General features: G+C 39.5%; 2 protein-coding genes across 2 annotated transcripts; both read right to left on the bottom strand.

Annotated features, from left to right (window-relative positions):
• Positions 1–9,583: 9,583 nt before the first annotated feature.
• ptger3 (prostaglandin E receptor 3 (subtype EP3)) lies at positions 9,584–16,080 on the bottom strand. The gene is made up of 2 exons (XM_038715716.1): positions 14,815–16,080; positions 9,584–13,975 (listed from the first exon to the last, which is right to left on the bottom strand). The coding sequence occupies exons 1-2, from the start codon at positions 15,664–15,666 to the stop codon at positions 13,649–13,651; spliced, it is 1,179 nt and encodes a 392-aa protein (XP_038571644.1). The 5' UTR covers positions 15,667–16,080; the 3' UTR covers positions 9,584–13,648.
• Positions 16,081–17,238: 1,158 nt separating this feature from the next.
• Positions 17,239–21,726, bottom strand: zranb2 (zinc finger, RAN-binding domain containing 2). Its single transcript, XM_038715717.1, has 10 exons — positions 21,574–21,726; positions 20,812–20,864; positions 20,607–20,715; positions 20,430–20,512; positions 20,261–20,337; positions 19,930–20,106; positions 19,657–19,826; positions 19,067–19,126; positions 18,355–18,504; positions 17,239–18,134 (listed from the first exon to the last, which is right to left on the bottom strand). The coding sequence occupies exons 1-10, from the start codon at positions 21,627–21,629 to the stop codon at positions 18,077–18,079; spliced, it is 993 nt and encodes a 330-aa protein (XP_038571645.1). The 5' UTR covers positions 21,630–21,726; the 3' UTR covers positions 17,239–18,076.
• Between the last annotated feature and the right edge of the window lie 484 nt (positions 21,727–22,210).

Raw genomic sequence — 22,210 nt, forward strand, 5'->3', positions numbered from 1 at the left:
CATGTAAACAATTTGCCAATGCTGCACAGTCACACCTGACACTGCTGTGCTCTCACTACTGCCTCTCCTTTAAAACAGTCTGTCTCTGTTATAAGCCTGAATCAAAACCTATTCTAGAAAATACCATTGCTGATTTTAATGGACCTCTGCACACTAAATCAAACCTCCATTAGGGTCTGAGCTGCTTGTATCTGATGCTGCATGTATTTCACCTGTGTCTGTGTGACCTGCTAAAGACGTCTGGACTGGGTCTGTGGTAGTACTGGATATGGATCAGCGGTGCTTGTACTGGCTTATCAATTGTCAATTTGAATCCAATGCTTTCCATCTTGCATTAGTCCTTGAGTTGTAACTAAACCACTGAGAGACAGATCGTTTTTAAAATGATGTGTGTCTATGATGTGTGCCATCACATCTTTGTGTTGTCTGGACTGGTCTCACTAATGTTGCTACTGGAATGCAATAAGGTCCGGCTGCAGCAAAAAGGGTCTCGCGACGCTTATGCCGTTTCCCCACTTCGGCCTTGAAAACCTCCTCCTCTCGGCAGTCTAAAACTCCTGTGCTAGTGGTGTAAACAAACACCAACACTTCCCAGCTATTCCGAGCTCCGAGTCCAGGCAGAATCAGATAATAGGACTGCTAATTGAGCCAACTAGCTAATGGCAGAGCCTTTAGTTGGGAGCAGTGCGCCAGTAAGTGACTTACCGTGTTACGAGAAAAGGTATGTGTTGCAACAATCTCATGTTACTTTCCTGGCTCTAACAACAAGGTGCAGCTCCTGAATGGAATTTGAGTTGGTTTTGTGTGGCTAAATTACCATTGAAAACTTGGTCCACTAACTAACAGTTTAGTCGACTATTAGGGGGCATGTATCTGCTCTCCCTCCTGACACATATACACCATGTCAGGAATCAGATCTGACCAGTCACATAAATGGATGTGGTTAAGAAACCTCCAGCAACACCTACATCTGAGCCGCAGACTCTGCTCCCTGTCTTCCCTAAAAAAAATAGAAGACAATAGAGTTTAGCTACCTCAGAAGTTCTTTGAGAGAGATTTTTATGAGGTATTAAGGTCGATGAATCCTGTGATTGAATGTGAGTGGCTGGTTAGCATCTTGACACTACCATACTCCCTCTTAAATTGAGTCCTTTTATATCAGCAGCCCGGTGAGAACTGAGCAGCGACAATCACTGTGTAACACACAATTTAAAATAATTGTTGTACAATAATAGGCAGAATAATCGTTGTGGAAAAATTATAGTGTCTGTTTCAACCTGATTATACGTCTCTCATTTAGTTCTTCCTTTGTTGTCTGAATTGAAACGCTGCTGCAGGGTTTTGAGAATAATGTCTTTATCTTTCTGGCAGTTGTTTGTTTTGCTTTAGCAAGAACAATGAACCTCCTGTTGTCGCACTTCCAACTTCAAACATATATAGGAAGACCATAAATGCATTTACTGCTGAGAAAATGTAATTTACTACTACATTCATTACCTGCAACCCCCCATGAGAAAAACAACAGTGATATTGTTGCGATTCAGGGTCAGCAAGGACATTTTCTTGTGGTGAGACCATATTAGAAATATTGAAAAACCCACTACATCTTCAAGAAATCTGAATTATAGATGCAGCTTGGTCGATATATTATGTAAAACACACTGACCTGTCAAAAAAACTAAATAAGTCAATACGCCATTTCAAAGATGGAAAAACCCTAGACCATTAATCAGCTACTAAGTGATCTGACTACTTAATTTGTTATCCCCAATCTATATGTTTCTGCTGTGTTAATACTTCATCAGTGAGTGTCTGTGAAGATCAATGTTTTAGAAGAATATTTAACCACAACCTCAGTAATGTTACTGGCCATTTGTGACATGGTCATGAAATTATAACTACTAATGATTTCGAAGAACAACTGAGTTTTTTTGTAGTGACCCAATCAGGCTTAAATGTCCACAAGTACACATTGAAATAAAAAACAATAATGAGCATATTTACATACTTTTTTTGAGGATGTTAATGCTCCCAGACGAGGAACCCTTTGAACTTTTTAAACTAAAGGCTTTTTCCTATAGTGTCACCACCCTCAGGTGGCAAAAATCAAACTGCTCTCAGTAAATCTCTTAATTTTATGGAGAGATTACTATAAAATTATCTGAGCGCAGTCAAGCTTTCAGGGTACTGAAGACTTAGCTTTTTAAATAGCACCACCATCAGAGAAGGCTCTATGTAAAACTGCTAGTATATTGTTAGTTTTATCTACAGCTTTTTTATTTGTATTGTAGAGATGGACTCCGTATCATGCTTTTGCAAGGGGATACTTAGAGAAGGAATGTAGGAAAATATGAAACAGCAACAAGGTAGACAGGTCATCTATAAAGGCGAGACATGAACTTTTTTATGTATATATTTGATTATTTGTTGTTCTTCAGAATGGGCAAAAAAAAAACTAAATAAATTCCATCAAGCCACTGTGGCCTTTTTTAAATAATTGATATTTTCAGATACTCATTTTTTAATCTTTTCATTGTTGTTCTGTAGTCAGAAGCTGAACCTCTAAATATAGTTGGGAGCAGGGTAGCAGAGGAGGAGAAAGCAGGGCAGGGTGCGATTAAAAAGATGTATGCGGTTGGATTTGGCCCATTAGTGCTCAGGCTGCGCCAAGCAGAGCAGAGGATGAAAGCTCATAGTTTCACAAAGTGAGGCACATCACTGCACCCAGCCACATGGAAAAACATAAAATTCTTGTGACTTTTGGGCAGCCAATTTAAATGTCCATCAGATTGAAGGAAGGGGAAGTGTTTGGTATTTTTGTTGTAGGAGCAGATCGCTGTGAAAAAAATCTCAACCAAAGAAAATAATTGAAGCTGCAGTGTTCTGCAGCTGATATTTGTCTTACAATTGTATTATGGTCTTTATTGCTGTGTTACCCTGGAGAATATGGCTGTAGAAAAATACAGCCATTATTAGTCTATTATATTGCTTTCTTTTACTTCTTTACTGGACAACAGGGAGCTATTACCATAATGTTTTATGATGTTTCCATTCTTGTTTGTTACAAAATTTAAATAAGGTTTCCCTTGTGTGTAAACAGCAGAGTGTTCCCTGGGAAACAACAACCTCAACTTTTACAAGTTACATCCAGATTTCTTGGATACAAACACTATTGGATGCGCGTGCAGCCAGGGGGCAAAAGCGCTTTGGTAGCTGGTCAGAAGACTGTAGTCAACCACTGTAATCAACGTAGATTACACATTGTCTGTAAATTCTTGTTGACCTAATAATAAACTGCCATTTCAGAGTCGGATCTGTTTGTGTTTCATTTCGCATATTAATATAACATGCACGACCGCGCTACAGGTCAGCAACAATGGACATAATGTTGTTTAAGTCAGCTGCTAGCCAAAATGCTAAAAGAAGAACGAGGGAAAGAGGCGTTCTTTCCACAGCTGTAAGTACTGCCATTTGGCCTAACTTAGTTGTATCACACTCAGAGATGCAAAGAACATGGTCTTCCATAAAAGTTGTGAGACCAGCAAAAAGCTTTCAACTGCGAACAATTTTGTATTCAAGCATCTGCTAAGAAACTTGAAACTTAGCCTGTAAAAAGAAACTCCGGCAGCTAACGTTGCTGCCAGTGATGCATCCACTTGGCAGGACAGAGTGGCATTAATCAGCGTTTTGTGTTTTGTAAAAGCACTGAATACTTATCTTATAAATGCATGTGCAAAACAGAAACGTTAGTTCAGTCGAGACGCTTGTTTGATTTTTTTATCTCAGACAGAGGCATTAAAAAACGTCAAATGTTTCGTAAAAATCATACTGCTGCTGTTACGAATACGCAATGTCTCCTTACAGTACACATGGAGTGAGTAGTGGTGCAATATAAAATGATTCTGTAGTGGGACTCTTATTTGATAGGGGATATTAGTCTATCAGAACATGTTACCCCTGAAATAATGTTATAATATAATCAAAAAAACAGAAGATGTCATAGCATTTTTCGATAGGGCAGAGCGACTCGATAGACTCTATTGATTTGTGCTAAGGTAGCATTTTTTGACAAGGCAGCATATATCGTGAGAACACCGGCTTTGTTTTTCTATTTCAGCCAAATCATACTCATTGATGCTGTTATAAATACGCGATCAGTTAAAATGTGGGAGGGACCTGCTTTGCTTTTTAATATTTTTAAATAACCTATATCCATAGTAGGGCTGCAGACAATTTCACTTTGCCAGGAGGAGTTATCAGCATCAACATGCAACAGTGTTACCATAGAAATGAATTAGGGCCATGGTTTGAATGTCTACCCACTGTGTTTCCTGACAGCAGCAGAGTGAGAGTGTTGATTTTACACTAATTAGTTTAGATACCACTCTGACAAATAACATTGAGAGGGCAAACAAAATCCCATCTGAGTCCTGTCTTCATTCCAAGTTTGTTTGGTGTCGCTGTTATCTTGATGTTAAATTACACAAGGTCATAAAATGCTTTCTTTACAAGCTAATAAAAAAGATAAACAAGGCCTTTTGAGCATAACTTTGCAAGGTGCCCTCTTGTGCACTCTGACACACACGCACACACACGCACACGCACACACACACACACACACACACACACACACACACGCACACACACACACACACACACACACACACACACACCCCTTACTCTGTCCACAGAGCAAGCGTATCCCTGGTTTCCATTTAATATTTGCCCTCCTGAATACTGACTCATTTTTATTAATCAGATAACATTTTTTTTTTCAGATTTAAAAGTTTTTTTCCGTTTTAGTGGCCTTCCATTTAAAATAAACTGCGATAACAACAATAAAGCATTTGTTTTGCATTACTGATAGCTTCAATTGCTTTTATTGGTGTTTATTTTCATCTTTTTTATTACATGGTTTTTGAAATGTCTAGGTAAGTTTCGTGCCATTTGTTTTTCCACTGAAGTATCACAATTTCATGCAACCTTACAAAAACAATCTACCATTGATGGGTATATACTATATTTGTTTGTTCCAAAATATGCACATGTTTTTTTTTCACTTGACATTTCATATTTTGAAACATTTACACAGATGATGTCAAAGACAAAATCCATAGCAATGTAGTAAATAAGTGGTATAATTTTGTTAATATGAGCCCACATCAGACCAAACCTCTACAACAGTGAGGCAGAGAATAAAGTCATGAGGGGAATGTGCTACTGTATAATCAATATCTGCCTGAGGCACCAATCACAGATGCTGAAGCAGTGCAACACTGGAGAGTTCACTCTCTAAAGCTGGTTAGTGCTGCACTGACTGTACAAAACATTATCACCATCATTGTATTGAAAATTGTTCTCTTTATTTAAATCTCCTGGAATTGTGTGGTATAGATTTAATAAAAGCTTAAAATGGCTGCTAAATTGATTCTCCTCATCAGCCAACTTCCTGAGAAGTGAAACTAATATTTTGCATATTAAGTGTATATGTAGTAAAATAAATTAACATTATTGACTGTATCTTCGAAGCTATAGGGTGATAACATTTTCTTTTAGGTTACAGGCTTGTCTGCAAAAACTATTGATCATGGATGAGCTTTTTTGCTGGACTTGGATGGCTAAGCAGGTGTGGGATGGATTTATAGCTTCATTAGTCTGTGTTTGGCAACAGTGACAGACTGCGGGGCAGAAATTGATCTTGCGAAGAGTAACCACAATTCTCCCTATGTTAAGAAAAAAAACATATTTGGACAATTTTGTGTATGTGTCCAGTCCCACTGGAAATCATATCTCCATTCACGTATGATGGGTAAACAAGCTTTACATATCTTTCCATTTCATCCTCATTGTCAGTCAGTGAGAGCATTCCCATGCATACACCAACATCACATACCAACCTCTATGTTTGGGGTCATATCATGTGAATTGCCTGAAGACATACAAACCTTTTTGACAGCAGTCTGACCCTTTGACTCATCCGGATTGTTTACATGACCCGAGCAGACTTTGTCATCACAAACAGCACAGCAGCATTTTCTTGCCTTATTGCCTCTGTACACAGTCTGTGAACAAAGACACTGTCCATGCATTCAAAGTATGTATTAAAAGTATAAGCGAGGTAAATTAGCAGCATCCATCACCAACCTTATCAATTCAGTTAAAGTCATGCCTCCGCTCCTCCGTGAGAGGCCCTGCAGGAGCAATTATGTCATTTAGAGTAAACAGACATTTATCTCTTTTAGCATAATGGCCTATAAGAAACAATAACAGTAGTGGTCTGCGGATATTCTTCAAGACCACAGTCCAAACAATAGAAAAGTAAGAGAGAAGTGTAAGATGTACAATATATTCCTGTTGAATCAGTGTGCACACACGCACACACACGCACACACACACATACACACACACACACACACACACACACACATACACACAGTATTTTCCAGTGAGTTTTATATCTATAAGTCATATTAACACCGATAGCACAAGATGTCACAATACAGAAGTGCTTTTCTCTATACTTTCCTCAGAGAAAACATATATCCTCAGTCTACTGAGCTTAACAGTGATAAATAATGGGGCTATAAAGCCTTTAATGAGCCCACTAGAATTTATCAGATGCAGACAGTACCCTTACTCAGCAATAAAATAACTACACGGTGTGCAGAACCCAAAGATGGAGCCAAGTGATTTACACAATTCATGACTAATTGAATTAAAGCTTCAAAATTAGTCACAGCTGTCATCTTTAAGGCAATGTAAAGGCATTTGATCTGTTTCCAGATTTCACATTTAGATAAATTCATACCTAATACATACTGAGACACAGTTTAGTATTGTGTGCTACAAAGCAGATTAAACATTTCATCATCGTCAGTGTTACTGTGTAGCTTGGAAAATATCCTCTCACATCCTCAGCAGGATATGATGATCAAAATAGGCACCACTTAACCCTTCCTCATCACGGACTCCCCTACAACTGAGAGTCAAAGTTACTGACAGTAAACTGCAGTTCCATCTTATTTTTATCCAAATTAGTAGATTTGACATTCAAGAGGAGGCTGCTGCACCTGAATATTGCCATATGTGTTTGTGTTCATGTTCCTGCCTTGGTTTCTTGTCTTCTTGACTAATGTAATGCTCCATAGACTGTACTGGTCCAACAAAAGCAGCCATTGCAAAACTACAGTCCTTTCAGAATGCTGCTCCTAGGTTTTAAGAAAAACTAAAATGAGAGATCAAATAGCTCCTGTTTTGTGCAGCCTACACTGCCTCCCTGTATCTTTTAGAATTGTAATAAAATCTTCATTTTTAAGGCACCAAATGCCCCCCAACGGTTTATGTTACAGACTCCTTGTCATTTTTTCCATCCTTCACTGCTCTTTTCTATTCCCAAAGGTCATCATGAAAACCTTTTTGTATGCTACTTTCGACACAACATATTGCTAGCCTGACTGGAAAACTGGGTGGGACTTTCTGGCACAGTACTAAACTGGTCTGAATCTTACTTAAAAATCACACATCTGAGCTACAAAAATGACTTGTGAAGTTCCCCAAGGCTCTATTCTGGGGCCTCTTCTGTTTAACATCTACATGCTTCCACTGGCTCGGATTATGGAAAACATCCCAATATGTTACCATAATTATGCAGGTGACATACAGATTTACCTAACCATATCACCAGGTGACAATGATCCCATGGTCATAGCATTGAGTAACTGTATTGAACAAATCAACAATTTGATGAATGTGCCAGAATTTTCTGCAGTTAAACAAAGATAAAACTGAAGTCATTATTTTGGAGCCATGGAAGAACTATGAAAAGTCAGTGCTCAGCTATAATCGTTAATGTTAAAAACCACAAACCAAGCCAGAAATCTTGGCGTAGTTATGGACTCAGAACTGAATTTTAGCAGCCGCATTAAGACAATTACAAAGTCAGCCTACTATCACCTGAAGAATATCTCAAGGATTAAAGGACTTATGTCTCAGCAGGACCTAGAAAAACTTGTCCATGCAATTATCTTCAGTCGACTTGACTACTGTAACAGTGTCTTTACAGGGCTTGCTAAAAAATAGATCAGACAGCTGCAGCTGATTCAGAACGCTGCTGCTCGAGTCCTCACTAAGACCAAAAAGTGGATCACATCACTCCAGTTTTGAGGTCTTTACACCGGCTTCTGTCTGAGAAGATAATTGATTTCAAAATACTGCTGTTGGTTTATAAAGCATTGAATGGTTTAGAGAGAAAATACATTGCTGATCTCCTGCTACATTATGAACAATCTAGACCTCTCAGGTTGTCTGGGACAGGTCTGCTTTCTGTCCCCAGAGTCAAAACTAAACATCTCCATGTCCATGTCCTGCATTCAGTTTTTATGCTCCATGTATCTGGAACAAACTCCCTGAAAACTGCAGGTCTGCTGAAACTCTCAGTTCTTTTAAATCAAGACTGAAGACTTTTCTTTTTTACCACTGCTTTAAATAAAATAAAATTGATTGTTGATTAATAACTTACACTGCACTGTAACTTTTATTGTCTTGTTTTATCCTGTTTTTATTTTCTATTTAACTCTTTTTATAACTATTTCATCTTTCAGAACTTTGCAAATACTTTTGAGATGATCGCTACATTTGAGAGAAAATACTATAGCGTAATAATGATTTTATAAAATCAAATATTAAGAGAAGAAGGCTTTGCACAAGTGGCTCCAATGCAAGTATTTAATGATACAAACTTTCAATTACTAAACCTCCATTAGGTCCTGTCAACTCTTCTCCATGTCTAAGGTAGTTTGCCTTCAAAGAGGGCGTGCAACAGACCTAATGTTTGGTTATCGGCTTTTGGTATTTTTAGTACTTCAGTCTCTAAAGGTTTGAATAGTTTATATATATTTTTCCCCATTAAAGTATGAACAATTCTTCTGTTGTGTTTTGAGCAAAGCAGGATGCAGTCATTTAAAGTATTGTGTTTTCTCTCCTTTAGGTACAGTATGTGAACCTCTTCATCAAAAGACTTTATTAACACGTAGGAGGTATTTAGTTGGAGGCATTATTTTAAGTTTCTGCCTAATCCATCTGTTTAGCGCAAGGCCTATTATGGTGAAACGTATGGCCTTACTGGTAGAGTAGTGTCCAATGACACTTTACTCGATGTTTTGCATTGTTTTGAATAAAATTAAATATAAAGCACATGAATACGACATGAACATGAATATTATTTGTCTTGTAATAGGTGGCATCTACTAAATTCAGTATGTAGTAATAGCCAGAAACCTTAGTCGACCAGAGTAAAATGACATGCAAGAAGCATCCCCTGCCAGACTCAAACAGGGGACATAAGTAGTTACATGGTATAAGTCGAAGACCACAGGGCACCAGAACGCTCCCATTCCTCAGGTTTTTTTCTAAATATATTACTTGGCTCAGCCTGACCAGATTCAGGATGCCTCATTTAGGAGGCACACTACTTCTAATACTGTACACTCTACTTGCATCAACCATCAATTAGTATGATAGATAGAAGATGTATCAATATTTAATAAGAAAACATGCTTCAGCAGCCACAAAAGCCCCACACATATTGAACAAATATGTTCACATCCTTTATTAGAATTACAACATTACACCATGACTTAAGCCAAGAACACTGCAACAAAATGAATCAAAAGTGCATTGCATGTTGAACTGATACAAGTCAAGTAGAGTACATAGACATAAAGTACCAAAAGGACACTTTGACAGGTAGGTAGATGTTTCTCTTTCCTCAGCAACACATTTCGTAAGCCATAAACTATGACAGATATGTCAAAACATCTGAAGGATTTCATACAAAAGGTTGCAACATCCCTCACCGGAACACCAGGTGAAAGGCACAAGAGCACTGACAACCAAACAATAGCTGTGTGAAAGCATGTTGATAGCCCTCATCTGAGAATCATCGTGCCGCAGAGTTCAGAGAGAGTATTGAGAAATGAATTTAGTCAGAGTGCACAGAACTCTTGTTTAACATTCAAAAGCAGAGGCATAAAGTGACAAAAGATAAGGACATCTGAGAGACACCCGGTATTTATTTACATTCACCAGTGGAGCCTTGGCTGGTGGGCCAAACCTGTTTCCATTGTCACGTATGAACATGTGACACCATCATGCGCTCTTTGGACAGACTTAAGAGACACTTTTCTTGTTGTACCTGGTTCTTGCCTTTTGTTTGACTTTTTATGCCGTGTCAATTTTGAAAACGGCTTTTCAGACAAAGTTAATGAAACCAAGGATCATCGTGTACCTTTTCAGTTGCTCACGGTATGCAACATGTTAACTAGATGGGAGAGTGTGATTTCTTGATACCACAGAGACAAGAAAGGGAACATCTGTATCTAGTCATCCAATTCTTTCTAGAAAGGACACCTGCTTACTGCAAAAAGTAGACATTTATTCTGTGAGTGACCATATCCAACACCAGAAGTTAACAGGAATTAGATGCTTTTCTGTTTTTTTACCCCACTTTAGGTTGATAGACGGAATTGTTGGTGTTATATGTGTTACAGAGACAAAAAGGATTATTACTGTATGGGAAAATATTATTTGAAGCGGTCATAAAGTAATCACCTTAATACTAAAGCACTGGACTGTAGGATTTCCAATGGAAAGAAAAAAGTATGACTTATTTAACAGCTGTGGAATAAACACTTTCCCTGTAATTATAATTGTGACTTTGTAATTGCCTGCTATAAGGGGCCTGTTCCTCAAACAAATGCACACCATTAAAACATGCAAGCAAATCGAACATGACCCAACAATCACAGGTTGAATAGCAGTTCTTAAAGAGGCTCATGTGTGAGTTTGAGATTAATATGCAACAGCAGGTTTGTGGCAGGAAACAATTTAGCTTTCTGACACAACTCATAATGAAGCCAAACATTCATTACCATCACCTTTAACGATCACACCGTGTGGATCAGTAAACTGGATGTTCATCTCATATTACTGTGTAGCTCCTCTGGTTCTAATGAACATTCATATTTAATAAAAGTAGACTGTACTACAGAATCACAGAAAGCTCTCTCTGTAAGCACTGCGTAGGCTTTTACCGGAAATGTATCATGTTGTTTTTTAAATTCATTATTGTGCCAATTACCTTTCCACTGTGACGGTTGGGTGGGATGTAAGACCCTGAAAAACTCACAACTCCATCAAGGGCAAGTTAGCTTTAAGGGGCTTTTCCATTATGTACTTATGTTTTCTTAATTGAAGAGCAGGAAACTTCAGAGTCTCCTGGACAGAGAAATGAGATAATTACATGAGGCAGATTAAAGTGGAAGCTGAATGAGTCAATTGTAAAAAGAAAAACACCTATCCCACTGTAACTTGCAAATAAATGTAATCATTACTTTAAATGCATGAAATAAACCCCAGATGCTACTTATCAAATGCATATTAACTGCTACACAAGGTTAACATATGCTTGGAATAAAAGTTCACAATGCAGAGCCAGCAGCTCAATCAGTGAAGCATTCATTAAAATGAACTCTCCTCACATCAGTGTGATAGCACTTAAGACAGTAATGAAACTGATTACTTGTTGAGGAATACATTAGTGTTCTTGCATGTTAACAAGCAAGATGCCGTACGCAAACCTTGCTGCACGGTCATAGCTGCCAATGAGCTCCAGAATAATCATGAATAATGCCAAATTATTGGTTTCTGTGCAACACACTCCTCAACAAATAATAAAACAATTTCTGTTTTCTTCTACATTTTTGTCTTCACTCACCAACCCAGGTTAATCCTTTGTGTGAACTACTAAGGCAGACCGGCGTCACAATCAATACAAGATAAACCGTACATCTGCTGTTACATGGGAACAGTAATTGTTCATCTTTCACATGGTGTTTGTAGACAACAATCCTGTAGGGTCATTATCGCTGAGCTTGTACGTATTCTCACATTCGAAAGGCAAAGGCAAGACTGAGCAAATCTAATCTTGTTGGCTGATGTTCCTAGAAGGCAGAGTTGTGGTGTTGGTGTGCGGGGACATAGCATACAATTCTGGACCCTGTGCATTCTCTATTGGCCCCTGCCTGCATCCATGGGTATTCATTCTAGTACCTTTGTGGGCCCTCATCACCACATTATTTGAGATACATGAATGTCACTGTAAAAACAATGAGTGCCATTGCTTTCCAACAGCAGTCTTTGTCAATGACATTGAATCATTAAGCACTAAGATCACACCAGCTCATTATAAAGGTACACTGATTTCATCTCAGACCTCAGAAATTGCACTGTATACATTCAAAAAAATTAACATGATTTGGCTGATAAGAAGAAAAATTATAGACTACGGATGGGCACATCTAATACGTCCAAGGCAATCACCACATAAATAAACACATAAATTCATGTAGCTGAAACATTCTGTACCTGCAGCTACAGCCCCTGTGTACTGGTAGAATTGATATGTACTGGTAGGATTACTGTGACCACACAACACTGTCGGCCCACACACTGATTAAAACCTGTGATGCCACAGCACATTGTTTTGAAGCAGTTGCACAAGAAGCTGCCAAAAAAGCTTTTTAATTCTATGGTGACTTACTTCATTCCATCAGTCTTGTGTCCAAAGAGCACCCCTCTCTCTACTTATATTGATATAATTATATTTTTTAAAGTACACTTGTCATTGCATATTGTGTATTTACTAAACAAGAATACTTTCAATCCAATGCAAAGGCAGGGATTGCTCAATGACATAGTGACAGCTACAGTATCAGGCCACCCTGCTATCGATAATCTCACGATGCTTAACAACGCAAACCTAAAGTCGTATCCCCCACACACATTCATAAGAGTGGCCTTGAAGTTACTGTGAAAAGAAAATTGTTGAGAAAATATTTGTAACAAAATACATCGTCATAATCCTGGCTGCTAGCCATGAAACACCACGTACAGTATATAATAAAATTTTACAAACTAAATCCCAACAAGTAGCAACAACATTCAACATTCAGCACAGAAACAACTAACCTCATATTACTACAAATGCTAATAAATAAACTTACAATCAACAATTGGCTCCAGTTTAGGATTTGCATTTTTCTTCTGAATGACCACCCATCCTTTTTTTTTAAACAAAGTTAGTACATTCTTTAAGATATTGCAAAGCTATTTACAACTTAATACAAGCAAATTACAGTTTCTTTCTTAATTTACATACATTCACAAAAAACACTTCAGTTGTCTGGCTTCAAGTTGTTGAAAGTGATGACTCAGTTTAGAAACTTAAAAAAGCATGAGATGCACCACTTCCATATCAGTCAGCTTGGAGTCACCCATATTCAGTGCTTGGGTCTAGGAGATGTTATTGTTAAAACGGGAAACTAGGCTACGCTGCAGCCAATGCAAGAGGTGACACGGTCATTCATCCACATGCTGGTTAGGTGACTTTGAATGGAATTTGCAAAACAAATGGACCCAGATCAGACTCGGCTGGTTCTTGGTGCAACAGACAGACACTTCCCTTCCATTGCCCAGTATCCTTCTATGGAGACATGGAGAAAAATGTATCATCCAAGACAATAGGGTATCCATTTTCACATCCATCCAATCTGTCCCGGCTAAGTCACAAGAATTCCTGTCAAAGGTCAACTTAGCTACTTTGAGGTTTATGTAGGTTGTTGCCATCTTGGTTCTGCTTATTAAGAGGATCCAGTGCCGTCTGGGTGTTCTTATGATCGTCTACAGAGCAGTTGGACACTGCGTTAGCCACAATGCAGAACTTGCGGAGAAGAATCTCCCGGAGGAGCAGATAGACCCACGGGTCCAGGATCTGGTTGAGGGAGGCCAAGCGGATCGTTGTCAGAAAAAAGTTACAGTCAAAATGGACATCCCGACCAGAGCTGTGATTGGAAGTCCCCGCTGTTGAATTGCACTCGTGGGAGGACACCTGGGTGGAGATCATCCTTAGCATCAGAACCTGAGGGGGGAGGCAGACACAAGCTGTTCGTACCAACAGAGGCATGCCAAACATCTGTATTATGAACTTATGACTATTAATTGATACATTCACTGAAAGAAAGTTTATTTTTTGTTCTTTGGTAAGAAAGCCTTTCAGAGGTCTATGTTATATTACATGCACTCTTGCTGGCTCAGAGATAATAGTTTTAGATTTTGTGGGCAGTCTTTTACATTCAATATTCAATGTGGCTGACACTGAACCCAAGACAAATCCTGAGCAGCTACCATATCATACTAGGGGAAAAACGCTAATGTTCACACTCCAGGTACTCCTTCTAATGTTCTACCACTGCTACAACAGTGCTGTCGTACAGGGATTCTATTAATATCCTTGGAGGGGCTATGAAACTGACAATGCATGACCTCATGGCACACTGAGCAGACCCCCCAAACAGGACTCGGCTAAGTAGATTGCTCCCTAATGGAAAATGGCAACAGCGTTTTCAAAGGAATCACAGCATGTGATTTGCAAGTGCGGTTTATGTTTGTTTGTTTTGCTTCCTTTCGCTGTCCTGCCAACAGGAGACAGAGCATCTCCAGAGATACAAAGATCTGCAGTTTGTGACAGGCAGCTGACAATAAAACCAATTTAAGATACCTAATTAAATTGTGAATTATAGCACTGGCCACTTTATCATATTAGTATTTGGCTTTCATTGTTTAACACTATCAGGAAAAAATCCTTATGCATTATTAGAAAAGTATTTATATTATATCTTCAGTTTCCTTGGGTCATAGGGAACTTATGGTTGTATGCTGTAAGAAATGTGTAGGTTGCAGTCGCCTGTAAAAACATACCAGTAGAGGAGACCAGCATATAAGCAGGACGCACATAATCCCTAACAGCTGAATGACGGTCTCCGTGGTGAGCCGTTCCCACTGCTTTGAAGACTGGGACGTGCCAGACTTTGTTTTACAACGGATAATTAAGCCCCGGATCGTCACTACATTGCAGGAAAGTGTTACAAGGAGAGAGAAAATCCCAAGCGTGGCGAAAGTGATAGCGAAAAACATATTGCCACGGACTTCTCTGTCCCCCGTGCTGATGAAGCACCAGGTGCCCGGCCACTGGCGTGTGTATTTCCCGACCCCTGCAATGGGCAACAGCGCAAAGAGGAACACAAGACACCATATGGCAGCCAAAGTCTGCTTTGTCACACTTGTCTTCATGTGATTGGAGTACCAGTGCGGGTTTGTTATCGCCATAGCCCTTTCAATTGCCATGGCGCTGGCCAAGAAGAGAGCGCACAGGCCAAAAGTTGTCATGCACACCCCGAAAAAAGCGCACAAACTGCCAGAAGAGTCGATACGATTCCACCTCAGATCAGCTCGGTAAACTGATATTACTATTGGACTTGTCAAAAGCTGTCCAAACAGGTCAGTAAGCGCCAGCGATCCGATGCAAAGCAAGAAAGATCTTTTCCTTTTATTCTCTTTCTTTCTGTAAGAGATATACACCAGGATGAGAGCTAAAGTGTTGCCCACCATACCAGTGATCATCATGGTTATAGGGTAACCAACAGACACAGATCCACAACTGGAATTCTTGGTGACATTGCCCTCGCGCAATGACTTGGAGACGTTGGGGCGCATCATCTCTCTAAAAGTGGTGTGCAAGTCCTCTAAAGAATCACAATCGTCCGCAGTCATGCTTTAAAAAGGATAAGCCTTTATGCAGTAGAAATCCCACGCCTGTTCCTGGCATCCTCTTGCGCTCCAACTCAATGCAGTGCGTAAAAGCGCGTCGGGTCCTTTACGCGCTGGAGGCGGGACTACCTAGAAAAGCGCCCAGAGGAAGCAGCTGAGGATGCGTGAGGCTTTACTTACACTTATCATAAACCGGATTTTTGGAAATCTTGTTGGATGTCTGCGTTATGGCGATTTTTGTTCATTAACTTTCTATTTACAAGTAGAGGTAACAGCACTTGTAGCGCTATCGCAGGCGCACCTCCTTCGGGCCCTCACCAGTCAAGATGCTGGATATTATCATCACATCACGGTGAAGTGAGCACACGGACAGACTCATGTCATGAGATGAGGGAATTAACAAACCTGCTCTGCGTCTCTTAAGTGGAGAAAGCAATAAAACATTGTCCTTGACCTTTTGAAAGCAGAGCTGTGGTATAGGACTCTGACAAGATTAAACGTGGGATGTAGGTATTACATTGTTACCTGCGGTTGGTTATCTCTGGGAAATGTTAGGCGTCATTTCACATACAAATATCTCAACCAATTTATATGTGGCGCATTTTCGACAAGGATTAGTGTGGATTGATATGTATTTTTTATGGGCATACAGTTCAAAGGCCTACTTTGAAAAACGACCAAGTTATGTAAATATGAAATATCTACATACTATTAACGTGTAGTTCTTCCTTTCAGAGAAATCAGCACCTGCATGGCGCGATGATGCAAACCTCTCTACATTTGAACAAAAACTTAAAGCAATTAATTTACCAAGTTTGAATGCAGTCCGTGACACTTTGTATCAGACCCTGAAAGTAACAAGTATTGGGGACAATATTAATGTATCTACCTTCTGGCCTGATGAACTTTCTCCTATAAGCACACCGACGTACTCAGCGCTCCATCTGTTAAACTCTGCATAACCACAGCAGCAACAAGTGCCCCCTGTTGACCACAGTGAACACACACAGCGTCAAGCATGGGCCCCTTCCCATGTTCACTATTCACCTACTCTTCTTTTAAGGTATTATCTAGCCATTTACAATTAGGTCGAGATTATCCACACTAATTTAAATTCAATAGTCAGTTAAATTGTTGTCTACTGTATCTCTGGTGAAGCAAGATAATTTCTGAGAAATTACAGCTGTTAAACCTTAAATCAACACAATACCTTACTAGCCAATTTAAAGTCTATAGCAATGATCATATTTCATTTATAAGTAGTTAACACAATATTTTAAGTTCAAATGAACTGGCCTTATCACTGGAAAACAGTAACCCTAACACTGAAAGTACACTGCTCTCACTCTTTCCTGGCATATTAGCTATCTCACTTCAAATAACTACGTGATAACTGCTTAGGTCCTCAAAACAATTTATCTCAAATATAGCGATACAGAGAGTAATTACACATATCTTTCAGATTTAGCAAACATTAATGCATGCTGAATGTACCACGTCTGTCAATACTACCTAGCCTTACCTTGGTCAAGTCTCTTTCTCACACACACACACACACACCAAAGCAACAAAAAACAATGTCAACAGGATTTTATTTACACGTGTACATTAGACTTATTTTACCAATAAAGACTGTACTGCCACATTCTACCATAAACCGGGACACACTGTATGATGTTTATTCTTGATGCATTATTCTGAAGCAAGAAAATCTGTAATTTCTTGAATTTATTAGTTTCCCAAGTGACAAATGAAGATGAAGTGTAAGTGGTACAATAGGCGTCAATTGTGTAAAGAAAAAAACACTTAAATCTAACCCAATGATTGTTAAACTTACTGCCATTTAATTAACACGAGCAATATAAAAAAAGTAAAATACTTACCTTGAAAATACAAAACAAAATATATATTAATCAAGAAAATAAAACGGGCCAAAATTCATTGCTCTGGGATTCCTAATTGGTGCTTAAGTACCTTTTATTTAAAAATTAATGTATTTGTTTAAAAAAAAAAACATTAAATGTTTCCTAGGGCCAAAAAAAGTATTCAAAAATGTTAACTTCAATTTCTCCAGTCGAGTAGAATAAAATGTACTGCCACGAAAATATTCAGCAGAATGGGATTAAAATAGGATACTTCATAGCCTCTTCACATAACCTGATATAGGACTGAACATATTAGACACCTGTAGTTACACTTGCCACGCTTGGGGTGTATGTGCTTTTAAGAAGGGAGCATGTAATGATAACGTAAGGTAGCAGCAGACAGAAGTCATGTTGCCGCTGTCTTTTTGGAGGGAAATAAGACTTTCTATGAAAATGAACAGCATACTGAAGGATGTAGTTGTTTTCTTTGCAACACAACATGCACTTGTACTTAGGCTTCTTTTCTTGTTGTGAAGGCTGTGATTAAGTTATTTCTTTTTTGAACTGGAGCCAGAATGGGAGGATCCAGAGGACTGGCCGCGGCATCTGGAATCACACAAACACCACGGGAAGAAGAAGGAGGTCAGCAGGCTCGGCTATTAACATTCAGTTATGCATACTTGAAAGAAGTACAAGGTCACAACGTATAAAAGAACAATGTAACAAGGCAAAATGTGAATGTATTTCTGTAAATCTGAATTCCCATAAGCGAGGTGACAGACGGCTAATAATAGTTGCCATTGTGGTATTCCACAGAAACCCAAACCTTTCGGACGAATGTGATCTAGAACGCCTCCGCTTTCTCTCTCCAGATGAGGACCTGGAGCGACTGCGCTTCTGTCCCCTCTCAGGCGAGGAGGAGGGTGAGCGGGACCTCTTCCGGGGAGAGGAGCCCTTTCCAGACCTGGAACTGGATCTTTTGGGAGGAATAAACCAAGCACTGAGGTCAGTAAGGTCAAGACAGAGTCTCACCAGCGTGGGTACTTATCAAGCTTCTCTGATTAAGAGCACTTAACTATGGATTAATGGTACTGAGAACATTTTACCCAAGCCGCTTTAAGGTTCGCGTATTAAAGTGTCCTCGGAATGGTTTAACACCTAGAAAATCTTTAAATATACTGACACTGACTGAGTGAGCAAAGCCAGCACCACTCCTGAGATGCTTGATGAAGACCCCAGATGTCTATTCAGACATTTGAGCCTTGATAAAATTAATTCAGGTAGTCAAATTGTGGACTTGGTATACTCTCAGGCCCAATTGAAACTTGAAATAACCCTACATCAAGTGACTGAGACCTGTTATAACCCTTTGAGTTTGCCTAAAGATTTCAGATCAAAATTATTTTCTGCAGATTGAGAAGAAGGTCTGTAGCAGATGATTCTTTGTTTAAACTTAGGCTAGGAAACAGGACTGTTCTGGAGCTTTTGGCCCCATACATACACTCTCTAAGGGAGAGAGTGCATGTCACCTCATTCACCTGGAGTGGGACCTGGAGCGAGATCCAGATCTGGAACTGGATGAGCTTCTAGAGCGGGACCTGAAAGACAAAAAAAAAACAGAACCTTTCCAATATTTTCGGAACATGAAAATTAGCTAGTTTGTTCACATGGCAAGGCAGAGACATGATGTGAATTTAAATCCTATGAAATACTTAAAGAAAGCTCTTCTTGCCTTACTGTATAGCGTAACTGACGAGCGTCTATTCAGACTAACAAAATATGTATGTGGGGGTTTGGAGAAATACTCCCGAAACTACAAAGACAAATAAAAGTTGTTTGTAACGACTTTGTCAGAATGGAGTAGGTGAATTAACAGATAAGTGCAAAAAGACTAATATGAACAATACATTTCTTCCATCTGAAGTCAAAATTAAAACACAAAAGATATTATAAAGACAGATCATTGCACATGGGGTTTCTAACACCACAGAAGGGGGGAGGAGTTCGGAAAAGAGAAAACAAATCAGCAGAACAGGACATGTAATCGATGTTGATCAGTAAATCAGAAGGAAGATTGAGCTGATACTGACATTTTGCCCGGAGTTACCCTTGACCTGTACCCTTTTACCTGGACCTCGACCGTGAACTGGAGCTGGAGGAGCGCGAGGATGAACGGGAACGGGATGAACCCGACCGGCTGCCCCTTTTCTTAGCTGGCTTGTCGTCGTCATCATCGTCACCACCACTGGCGTCCAGGTCGTACTTTGAAAGGTCTCCATCTTCGTCGTCGTCGTCATCCTGGAGAGGAAGTGTTTTTTTTTTTTTTATGTGACATTGTCATTATCAGCTCTTATAATAATATATGTTCTTTTAAATTTCTAGCTCCAGCCACCAATCTTACATCCAATTTGTATTTGGAAAGGTCACCATCTTCCTCCTCCTCATCTTCCTCCTCCTCCTCCTCCTCCTCCTCCTCCTCTTCAGGTTGAGGTGGAGCTTTTGTTACTTCTTTCTTTTCACTTTCTTTTGAGGAAGACGTACTGGTGGTCTTGCGATACTTTTTCTTTTTCCTACCAAACTGTGACATTAAAAATACATATTCCTTATAAGTAAAAATGACCTCTTGCAATGCAAATTTTGTCAAGCCAGCCAAACACTTGTATTCTGTGACTTACAGTAGGACAGCTGAAATACTTCGATTATTAAACATTACACTTTCTGGTAGGACTCACTTCATCATATTCACCGTCAGATTCCTCCCTTTCAATGTATTCCACATTCTCCCGTTCATTGAAACCTCCACCGTAACCTGAAAGACCACAAGATGCAGGGAAAAAGCAATCAATAACCAGTTTTCAAAAGTACACCAAAAACTGTCAAATTAAATATTTGTTGGGATACCTGTTCTCTCTTCGAGCTTGGCATATTTCGGTGTGTTACACATGTTGCACTCTGACCTCCTAGCCCAATTCACATTGCCGCATCTGCATGACAACAAGAGGGAAGAAAACATCTTTAAAATGTGTATGGTTCATTAAATATTTTGGTACTCCCTTATAATTTACAATAAACACTTACGTTTTGCATTGCCAATCATTTGCGCTGAAGAGGCCTCTACTCTTCTCAGCCAGAGTTTTCCCAATCTCTGTTCCTCCTGCTTTCATCATCTTCGCCTCTGTAGTTTTTTCTGTGGATGTAAAACAATGGATTTAAGTACAGCAGTTTTTTGAAAGGATGTATGAAATTCTGTAAGATATACTAATTTGCATGGAGAAGGACTCACCCCTGCCACATCTGTTACAACTAGTTCGTCTAGCAAAGTTGACGTTTCCGCACCTGCAAAAGCATAAGAAAAACCCACGCACATTTTAGATCCAGGAAAGGCTTGAGCTTTATACTTCACCATTCAGGCATAAGCCGAATGTACTACAAGCCAGATGAGTAATGTAGGCTTATTTATTTTTCATGTGCCACCCCATTGGCTTGCTGTCCCCCGTTGGACAGCCCGTGTCAAAGGCCTGTGCACTAACAACTGGCAGCTGGCTTGTCCGTCACTCCGGCGTTTTAAATGCAGTTCACTTGCAACATGATATCGCCCACTACCCAACTTAGACTCTACATTCATGGCAACTTGGCTTCTACAACACTGTAAACACCTCCTACAATAGTGCGTATACAGTCTATGGTTGGAACTCTCGCCTCATCCCAGTGAAGCTAACTATAGCTAGCTTGCTATCTGGAAGTCTGCGCACACCGACAACTTATATGGAGACTCAATGACACGTTAAACCAAAACGTGTCTCCACCCTTATATGCACAATAAATATGTCGCGTTTATGCTGCTTACAGTGTGGTACTGATGTAGAAACAAGTTAAAGGTTAGTTAGTTTACTTAGCTAACGTTAGTCAATGTTAGCGGGAACCACATCCTAGAAGGCCTATGCTAACTGTTAGCAAGACCAGCAAATTGAGCAAACGTCTGCTGCAACATTTACTGAGCTACTGCGTAAAATTTGAGTTTATTCTGAGTGTGAGATGCACTTACTTTTTATCGGGACAAATCCAGTCCCCGTCGCTGACTCGAAAACTCTTTCCCGACATTTTTGTGCCTGTTAGCACTGGCTGGCTCTGTGGCAGGGTGTGCTCTGTGTGTTCAGGCAGCAAGAGTTGGCTCCGCGCCTCCTTCTCGCCGTGGTGCTGCCTTCAGGTGCTTTTCGGTAGCTCTCTAAACACTCCTTTCCCCGCTCGTATTGCGGAAATAAATACGCATTGTAACATGTTCTGTGCACAGTGAATATGGGACACCATAGTGCCAGGTAGGTGTTGGGACACCAACACATTGTGCAGAAGTGTACGAATACATACAGCATTTTATTCTGTACATAACCTTGGTAAAACAACTCTACACACTACGGCCACCCTTTGCCTTTTCTAAATGCCACAAATTGACAATTCGGATATATATTAAAACTTCACTTTACCACAAGTTATTTCCCAAATTATTGACACAATAATATTAATTTTAACGCTGACGTTTGTAATTTCAGAAAACACATAAATGCAACATTGACAAAGGACTAACCTGTTTTGAGAACCGTGGGACCATGCAAATAAAGCATTATCATCACAAGATAATACTTTCCTAAAAATGACACAGTAGCCTAAACATGTAAGTACGTAGA

This window comes from Micropterus salmoides, unplaced genomic scaffold (assembly GCF_014851395.1).
Source record: "Micropterus salmoides isolate LMB-PRFRI ecotype aquatic unplaced genomic scaffold, ASM1485139v1 Ms_hic_scaffold_13, whole genome shotgun sequence".
Classification (NCBI taxonomy): domain Eukaryota; kingdom Metazoa; phylum Chordata; class Actinopteri; order Centrarchiformes; family Centrarchidae; genus Micropterus; species Micropterus salmoides.